Raw genomic sequence first — 10,000 nt, 5'->3', positions numbered from 1 at the left:
TATATGTTTAGTGCCTTATTTTGGATACAAAAATAATAATAATGTGTCATTAATGTAGTTTTAAAAATTATTATAAAATCAGTCAGTAGTATTGAATGGAATGCAATCTGTATGCTTTTGTCTTGCAAGTCAGTAATTTAGCATTGAGAGATATCAGCAATTCTACATTTCTCAGTTTTTAATTACTCTCCCTCATTTTTAGATTGAAGCCATTGTTAAAATTAGATACAATATTTAATCTGTTGTAATGTTGGAAACTATTCCAGACATCTTGGTTGCTAACATTAGCCTATTAATTGTAGTGTTTCAGAATACTGTATGAAATATTCAGTAATTCCAAATGCATCTATACAGAATGCCCTTTTCTCACTGCAGAATGGAGTTTGCAGGACTGGACGATGACCTGTTTGAGGTGGAGCGTGAGCGAGCTAAGGCAGACGAGGAGTATTCTGCTCGCTTCTGTGACGACTGCTGGTTCATGGATGTAGGCCCAGAGGAACTTGTGTCTCAGGAAGATACATTGAGTGTACAGAAATATATTGCCGAGTACCTGTTTCTGAGGAAAGATCATGATTCTGCTATTCTCAAGTACAAGGAAATTTTATCTGGCTTGCCTGCTGGGAACACAACTGCTAAACGAGAATGTTGGGAAGGCATTGCTAGGAGTCACTTAAAGAAAGGGACACCCAAAGATGCAATTGAATTTGCAGAAAAAGTACATGCAACATCTAAAACAGTGGAACAAGCAACTGTAAGTTGTTCTTTGTTAGTGGATGTAAACCTTGCGGCAGGAGAATACAAGGATGCTCTTTTAGCTGCACAAATACTTGTAACTCTTCACACTTTTAATAGTGATGCCTGGTTGAAGCTGGCTTGTGTGTATGCAGCTCTCCACAATGTTGTCATTCCAAATGTACAAGATCTCATGAAAACTTCTTGTTCAGCCAAGGTCAGTGAAGAAAACACGGGCAGTGGTCTAGAAACTTGTGATAATAATTTAGGTGATGAAGGTCTGATGTTAGGGGAGTCATTGTTGACCTTGGGCGATGAGACTGATCAAGATGTTTCTCCAGTGGGGGACATTGAGAGGGGATTACAGTTTGTTGCAGCCTCACTCCTGAGGTCCTATATTCTTCTTAAGAAAACTGTAGGAACTGCTGTTGGCTTTGCAGCTGAATTTAGTGTGTTGTATCAGAAGAAAATTCTCAAGGACTTAAGTAAATTGTTGAATGCAAACACATTGCAATATCTACGACAGCAAGTTTTGAAAAGTGGAGACATAATGGAGAAAATGAGTGTCCCACCTCAGGAAGTTGCAGACTTTGTGGACAGAGGGAGTTCTAAGTTTAAGTCAGATGAGAATGAGAGTTGCTTTGAGGGAATATCACAGCAGAACTTTGAGAGTCGCTGGTTCAGCTGGATCTAGTGAATTGCACCACCCTCACTGTGATATGGAAAAAAGAAGGTAGAAAGAAAACCATGACCCTCAATTCTCGTACAATATTTTGATGGAAAATTTGAATTAAATTATGACATTGCTTGTTGCCTTTCCTTTTTTTCCATTACCACGTCTGAAGCTCTCTGACCACCATATGTTTGCTGGCTGGAATACAGCAAGTTTCTTCTTTCTTTAAAGGTTTGGATAAGCTATTATTTATGTTTATATTTTATTATTATTATTGGAGATTTTTTTAAATGTAAAAATGATTAATGATTAATCTTATCATTTCTCTGTTATTATTTATATATGAAAACATTATTGTTCAATTTTTTTTATATTGTTGCATATGATGCTCACGTAGACAGACTTCTTCAGATATAATGCTCAATTAGAGTTTTATTGGATTTAATGTTCAATTAGACCAAAACTTCATCAGACAGGTTGCTCAGTTACTTGGAATGAAAGAAAAATAACAAAGAGGTAATATATTCAGGTCTTATTATTCATCTGTTTGGTAAGAACATGATTAAGAGTTAATTTTGGTTTACAAATGGACTCAGACTTAATGTGGGTTTAACCCATTGCAGATGGGGATAAATTTGCTTGCCCAGCCTCCAGGATAGGTTTTATTTTAGAGAGAGACCGCTTGAAGGAATATAATTTGAATCATCCCACTCTCTTTCAGTCATTCATTGTAAAACTAGACTTATATGTGCCATATGACAGGCTCTATCAGTGCTGCAGTTGACTAAAATTGTAGTATATTATCCAGCTCATTATTTTCTTTATACTCAATGTGATAATAACCACATACAATAAAGATAACAAGAAGAGGTAGGGAAGAGGAATGAAACCTGTGCTTGTGACTGAGTGCCACAGTGAAAGGCATCCATATTGGCACAGGAGCACATTTTAGACGCTGGGTATGGATTGAGTCATCTTCCTCTTCTCGTTCTGCCTGCACATCCTTCATTGGTGGTACTTTTGAGCAAGAGTTTGTCAACTTAGTGTGTGCCATCGCTCTATAGAGACAGTGCTTGCTAGAGACTGTGGATGGGTGCCATTCAAAGGCTCTCTCACCTGCTGGTGCTAGGAAAAAATGGTGCCATCTAAGTTTTGGACATTAAGCTAGCACGATATTATGGTAATTCTAGTAATTATGACTGCAGTAGCCATCATCACTCATTCCTTTTTCATAGCAAAATAAAATAGCAGTGATCCAAAATCCCCGAACGTCATGTCATGTCATGACACCCGTCCGCAATGGGTTGATAATGACAACACTAATAAGAATAAATATAATTATATGACTGAAAGAACTTGTGTATCAGAATTTAGTTTGATATCTTGTATTTTTGAGTACTATCAGGTACAACTTATTACACAATTTATATTAATATTAACTCACAAACTCAGGTTATGGAATATGGCCATCCTAATGATGAACAATAAAAAAAAAAGGTTCAGAAAACCATTTTCTGCTATTTTCAACAAAGATATACATACATGTATAGGGATTTTGATATATGGCTGTGAAGCAAACAATAGAAAATGCTGAATGTAGTTCACATATCACTCTGCATTTTACTGCGAGAGCTCAATGTCATTATTATTGGGTTAATTCATGAACCCTTTGCAGACATGGGGTAACAATGTATTACCAGAGTTTTGGTCCTGGTGACAAGCATCAAGGTGTAGATAATGTTAAACTTCATGGCACCAGCAGGAAAGACAGCTGTGTGGCATTGTCCTGATATATTTTTTCCTTGAGAATGGTTATATTTTTCATGTTTAACTTAGTCAATATTAAAAAGGTTTTGTCGGTTCTTTTGGATTTGCTTACTCTTATTTAAAAATAGAAATGCTTTTTGTTCACTGTAAAATTTTAATACTAAAAAGTGTAAAGGACAAAGTGAACTGACATGAACTCTACACTATAATTTCAATTCCTTACATCATTGATAAAGTGAGTCAGAAGGTATATAAAAGCATCATGCAATAGCAAACCACAGAGACTTAACTAAGGCAAAAATTACCCTGGTATTAAAAGTGCATAAAACAGAGAGAAAGGCCATGAAATGTCACATAGTAGTCTGGTTTAGTGGTTAAGCTAGCAAATCTCTTCCCATCTTTAACCCACTCACGACGGGGGTATTCCAGCCTTGCATGTCACAATGTCGGGGCTTTCGAACGCTTAGGCCTAAATCAATTAAATGACTGGCACCATATGGTGCCCCCAGGCCACCGGGCTCTTGAATGAGCAGTACCGTAGTGTACCACCCATCCAGAGAGGGTTAATGGTTAACCCATTGCAGACGGGGATAAATTTGCTAGGATAGGTTTTATTTTAGAGAGAGACCGCTTGAAGCAATATAATTTGAATCATCCCACTCTCTTTCAGTCATTCATTGTAAAACTAGAGCAGTTTTTGTGTTTTATTTTTTTTTTGTGTTTTATTGAGTTTACAGACTTATATGTGCGATATGACAGGCTCTATCAGTGCTGCAGTTGACTAAAATTGTAGTATATTATCCATATTAGCTCATTATTTTCTTTATACTCAATGTGATAGAAGTATTGCTGTTTTATGGGAGGACAAAAGGCAACTTTATTTTTTTGTATTTTTGTGCTGTCATGAACGAATACAAAACATATAACCACATACAATAAAAATAACAAGAAGAGGTAGGGAAGAGGAATGAAACCTGTGCTTGTGACTGTGAGTGCCACAGTGAAAGGCATCCCTATTGGCACAGGAGCACATTTTAGACACTGGGTATGGATTGAGTCACCTTCCTCTTCTCGTTCTGCCTGCACATCCTTCATTGGCAGTACTTTAGAGCAGAGTTCGTCAACTAAGTGTGTGCCATCGCTCTATAGAGACAGTGCTAGCTAGAGACTGTGGATGGGTGCCATTTAAGGCTCTCTCTCCTGCTGGTGCTAGGAAAAAGTGGTACCATCTAAGTTTTGGACATTAGGCTATCACGATATTATGGTAATTATAGTAATTATGACTGCAGTAGCCATCATCACTCATTCCTTTTTCATAGCAAAATAAAACAGCACAGTGATCCAAACTCCCCGAACATCATGTACGTCATGACGCCCGTCATCAGGCCAAAGTGTCATGTATGTCATGACACCGGTCCGCAATGGATTAATTATCAATATTAGCAGCAAAATCCTTAAGTTGATGACAGAACAAAAATGGTTTATTACTCAACAAGGAAAGGACTCAATGAAAATTCAGTATTAAATAAATAAATATTTTATTTGATTAAATATTAAAAATTACATACAAAGTATGTCATAACCCCAAAAATGAATAATTTCATGAAAAAAGGAGATAAATATTCATACGAAAAAATTATGCTCAAAGACCAATTATGTCAATTGAGAAAATTATTGCAAGGGAGAATCTAGACTTTTCTCCTTTGGTCAGATGACCTGCTGAATAAAGAATATGTGTGTGTGTGTGTGTGTGTGTGTGTGTGTGTGTGTGTGTGTGTGTGTGTGTGTGTGTGTGTGTGTGTGTGTGTGTGTGTGTGTGTGTGTGTGTGTTTGTGTGTGTGTGTACGCGTGTGTGTGTGTGTGTGTACATTTCAAGCTGGTCATGGTAATCTCTCTTACTTTTGGCTTTAAGCACCATATTTGTTATAAACATAATACAATTCAAATAAAGGATTTCTTTATACAAACATATTTCTCTATTTAATTAAATTAATGAAAATCATCCCAAACTTCTACAAAATTAAAAGAATACAGTACAATATTTTTTTGGTTTACAAAATGCCCTGCTTGGGTACACAGATATCTTTTCAGAATATCTAGAAATTGGTCTTTAAAAAAAATGTCACAATCATATTTTGCTTCGTTCCCTATGCATAAGACTTTAAAAGATGCATTCTTCACATTCCACTAAATGTAACAAAGGAGAAGTGTTGTGCGTTGCAAGATCGTCAACCGCAGTACACACAGCAACTGACACAAGCTTATTTCCAAGTTGAGGGCTTAGGGAATGTGTAATTTTGTTGTATTGTGCTCAAAAAGTGATAATAAACTTACTATTATTCAGTTCAGGGAGAAGTCCTAAAGTAACTAAATTACAGAAATTACACAAACTCTCCTTCAGCTGAAGAAAGAAATAACATACTGATTATACTAATGATGATGCTAATGATAATGATTGGAATGATGATGATGATGATGATAATATAATAATAATAATGTAATATAATAATAATTATAATAGAAATAATAATAATAATAATAATAATAATAATAATAATAATAAATAATAACAGCATATAATAGCAAGAATAAAGATAAGTAAACAGGAGTATTGATTTCACTGCATGGCAATAGCTTTTAAGAAACATTTCTTCTGGGATCTTTACTTTGCCCTTTTGTTGACAAACAAGCACTTTGAAACAACACTTGGTCTGATAAACTATACATATATTATCCACTCTCCTCAACTTAGAATAACAATACTGATAAATCACCAGTTAAACAGACAACAAAAATCAAAAAGAGCATCTGAGAATTTTAGTAAATTAGTAATTTGCACGGGTGAGATTCGTGCTAGTCTCTGGAGCCAAAGCTTGGTCTACAAAAGCCAGACGTTCAGCGATATGTAACTTCGTCTCACAATCAGAAACGAGAACATTTTCTTTGGAAATGTGATTGATTTTTGAATGAAAGATCTACCTGTGAATGTTGTAACAATAAATTACGCACAACAAAGACATAAAAGATATAAATAGAATAAAAATGCAAGCACTACCACAGCATTCAGACAATTCCTTACTTTTTCCAGCATTGAGAAAGAAAGAAATGATGAGAGAGAGAGGGAGGAGGGAGAGAGAGAGAGTGGAGAGAGAGGAGAGAGGAGAGAGAGAGAGAGGAGAGGAAGGAGGGAGGGTAGAGTGGAGGAGAGGAAGGAGAAGAGAGAGGGGAGGAAAGGAAGAAGAAGGAGAGAGAAGGAAGGAAGAGAGAGAGAGAGAAGGAAGAGAGAGAGAGAGAATGAAGAGAGAGAGAGAGTGAGAGAGAGAAGAAGAGAGGAGAGAGAGAGAGAGAGAGAGAGAGAGAGAGAGAGAGAGAGAGAGAGAGAGAGAGAGAGAGAGAGAGAGAGAGAGAGAGAGAGAGAAAGAGAGAGAGGAATGCAATTTTTTTCCAGTGGTTCCCAAACTTGGGTATCCTTGACCCCTGGAGATCTCAAAATTTCCTATGGTTAATACTGTCATATATCTAATTAAACAGTTAAACCCACTGACATCTGTGACATGTAGCTTACACTTTGGTTTTGTTTTAATCTTTTTTATACATAGGGAAAACCTTTTTATTTCTACCATTCTTATCGTTACTTTCATTCTTATTACTATCATCATAACTAATGTTCATAACAATAGTAATAAATAGATGTCTACTTGTGTAAAATAATAATAATTAAACAAAACCACAGTGGACAGTGCATGATTAGATGTTGGCATCAATGGGTTAAATAGAGAGATGAAACTGTGAAATAAAATTTGCTTGTTGAGTAAACAGGTTTTTCAGAAACCTGCAGTGAATGAATAAATATTGAGAATGTAAAGTCTTTTAACTTTAAAATAAATTATAGAAGATACAGATTTTAAACAGTCAACATTTTAATATTCATAGAAAAGAAAACATACTCAGGCACAATATACAGTCTAAAACATCACTGATGACACAATAAACTTACAAATGGAGGAAAAAGACACTTCATGAGGCAGAGAATTTCAACTAAGGACCCAATCCCATAACTCCACCTGTGTTACCGATCCGAACTTCTTAGACAGATGATTATTTTTCATTGTACGCCTTCTGACGAGAACGCATAGGTAAATATGCCCTGCAAGCCTTCTGTGAAGAGAGTTAGCTGGCTATGCAAAACCACCTTTTAAACCCCTACCCAATCTGCTGTGAAAAAAGTAATGCAGCCTAACCCTAGAAGTGTTAGCTAACTTTGATTTCGCTGAGGGAGTGTTCATCGCGCTTTATTCCATTGGGGATTAAGGGTCCTTCTCTTGGTGAGCTCACGACGCCATTCAGCTGAAGCTTGTTGTAATTCTCATCCTTCTGGTATTTCTTTTTTCCCTCCTGGTATTTGGTATAGGTGTACATGAAGCCTCCAACGGTGTTCATCACAATGCCTGTGCATGGAGGAAGTTTCATTTACTTACAATTTGTATGTAATTCCAGGTTTAAAAAAATGAAATAAAAATTAATATTTGCATACACACTTCTATTATACTGGAGCCTTCCACTTGAAAAAGCCTAAATATATACAGTGCTATCTCCCCATTGTTTCACTGTCCTTTTCCCTGACTAACCTGTGATGTTCAGAGGATGATACTTGACTCCACCAAAGACGAAAAATCCCACTAGCGTCTGGATGACTGATTTGGCCACAGAGACAAGTGATGTGGTCAGGGCTGAATTGAGGGCAGTGCAAAGGAAAAGGGAATAGTTGAGGACGGAGCCCAGCGACACCAGGGTCCAGAAGGTCAGGTGGAAGCCAATATCTGTGGTATAAAAGATATTATTGATAACTGCTTGAAGTTTACCTTGCTCAACTGTGCTATTGAATCGGAACATTTCTACACATGATTCAATACTGAACCCTTAATGTTTAACACTGATGAATAATAATTTAGTTTCTACTAATAATGAAAAAAGAGTCATATTGAGAATCTGCATGTAATATCAAAACACTTTGTAATACAAGAATGACATAAATACTCTGAATTTTAGAATATGTGAAAAAAAACATAAGTACATAATAATATAAACAAACAAATCTCAAAAGCAGCAAAATAATCAAAGTCTGCCTAATTTCCCTTGTTGTCTCACCTGTCAAGTATTGGCTCCTGACAATGGCTTCTGGCTCGCCCATCAGGACGGACACGATGATGAAGGGTGCAAGCGTGTTGTAGCTGTTGAGTTGCAGGATCTCCAGTGTTGACAACTTGTTCTCGGCACACTGTTGGACTAGTGTGAGGTAGAGCCCCTGTGCAAGCACACTCAAGCCACCCATTGTGTATGCAAAGGTATCTATAGTGAAGTCACCCAAAGCTGTAATCAAGAAGGTATCCTGTTATTTCTTCTAATGTGATAACTCTAAAAGTGGATTGGGAGATGAGGGAAACAAGAGAAAGATATATAAGGAGAATAATTTAGAAACAGCAATAAAATAAGTCAGACAGACAAAAAGCAAAAGATATAGAAAAACAATGAACATTTATTTTACCATTTCAAAATTAATCATCACATCCATTTTCACAAAAGGCTATGACAATTATCAATCGCACACCTGAGGCCACAACTGGTACTTTTGAAGAGAGATGAAAGTTCTTAAAAAGGCAGAAAATCAGGTATGACTCACCTGCCACAAAGCATCCAGAGGTGATGATGAGGATGGAGGAGATGAGGGTGCAGGAGGGGAATGGCCGGTGGAGGATCACCACTGACAGCACCAGGTTGACCAGGGGCGTGCAGCGCTTTACTGCCCCGTACATGGGGATGTTCATGCCTGTGGGACAAACAAACAGGAGGACGATATGATGACGATAAAAATAACAAATAATTTTATATAGACAACATACCATAGTAAAACTGCTATAGCCATGATAATATTCACAATACTATTGATAACATCATCAACAATAACGATGATTAATCAGCGAGGTTCCTACCCTGCAAGGCCATGAGAGAGAGCGTGGCGTGGAAGGCGTATCCGAGGGAAGGTGCGAGGAAGAGCCGTGCTGACCTCCATGTGTAGTGTGGGAGGGTGACCTTTCCAAGCGAACCCAAGACCTCCAGGAACAAGATTGTCACCATCATCTGTGGGAGAAAGAAGGCTGAGGTTTTAGAACATCAACCCTTCTTCTTTTTTAAATATAATAAAACTATAGTCTAAAGAGGAGGAAGAAAAAAAGGAAAATGAAGTATAAACAAAGGGAGAAGAAAACAACTCCTAAGCCTTGTAAGTCCATGTCATGTTTTCCTTTTCAAGATTATATAAAAAAATATATATATACCAGACATGAAAGACTGCTTCTTCCAGCTTACAACAATCATTAGTACATGGTAAAGGTGGTACAGGTGTAACCTCATTAGCTAACTTCATTTCCATTTGCTATAAATACATGTGCATTCACTACACACATATGCGCACACACACGCACACACACACTCATATATATACTCACACATACACATACACACAATACTATATGTATGTTCAACAAGTCTCTACGTCTCCTTACATCAGTCTCTCCACTTGCTATCCCCTTCCTTACTGCATCATATCAGGGAAGCAATCATTTTTTATATATAAGCAAAGGGATAAATGAAAGTAAAGTATGCTAATGAGGTCACATCTGTTCTGTGCTACAGATATTTGTAAGCTGGAAGAGACAGCCTTGTTGTCTGGTGTAGAAGTATATAAAGACTGTGGCAGACAGACATACAAATAAACAGAAACACAATGATCGCAACAATAATAATAATAATAACAATGATACTGATGAT

At 36.9% G+C, this 10,000-nt stretch overlaps 2 protein-coding genes across 6 annotated transcripts in view; one reads left to right on the top strand and one right to left on the bottom strand.

The window, feature by feature from the left end:
* LOC122260729 (uncharacterized) overlaps positions 1-1,537 on the top strand; it is a 2,987-nt gene extending 1,450 nt beyond the window's left edge. For all 3 annotated transcript variants that reach the window (XM_043028130.2, XM_086541992.1, XM_086541993.1), the window contains exon 2: positions 376-1,537. In XM_043028130.2, coding sequence (XP_042884064.2) covers positions 377-1,426 — 1,050 coding nt within the window. In that variant the 5' untranslated portion in view covers position 376 and the 3' untranslated portion in view covers positions 1,427-1,537. The remainder of the gene's footprint in view (positions 1-375) is intronic.
* Positions 1,538-4,693: 3,156 nt separating this feature from the next.
* The window catches only part of LOC122260727 (uncharacterized), an 18,972-nt gene continuing 13,665 nt past the window's right edge, over positions 4,694-10,000 (bottom strand). The window contains exons 4-8 of one of the 3 annotated variants that reach the window (XM_043028129.2): positions 9,163-9,310; positions 8,853-8,999; positions 8,321-8,542; positions 7,801-7,992; positions 4,694-7,620 (exon numbers count right to left, since the gene is read on the bottom strand). In XM_043028129.2, coding sequence (XP_042884063.1) covers positions 7,424-7,620; positions 7,801-7,992; positions 8,321-8,542; positions 8,853-8,999; positions 9,163-9,310 — 906 coding nt within the window. In that variant the 3' untranslated portion in view covers positions 4,694-7,423. The remainder of the gene's footprint in view (positions 7,621-7,800; positions 7,993-8,320; positions 8,543-8,852; positions 9,000-9,162; positions 9,311-10,000) is intronic. The other 2 variants (XM_043028127.2, XM_043028128.2) reach the window with 2 other exon arrangements.

Source organism: Penaeus japonicus, unplaced genomic scaffold (assembly GCF_977035675.1).
Source record: "Penaeus japonicus unplaced genomic scaffold, GWHDUDI00000001_assembly GWHDUDI00000011, whole genome shotgun sequence".
Taxonomy (NCBI): domain Eukaryota; kingdom Metazoa; phylum Arthropoda; class Malacostraca; order Decapoda; family Penaeidae; genus Penaeus; species Penaeus japonicus.
This window is presented reverse-complemented; position numbering and strand designations above follow the sequence as displayed.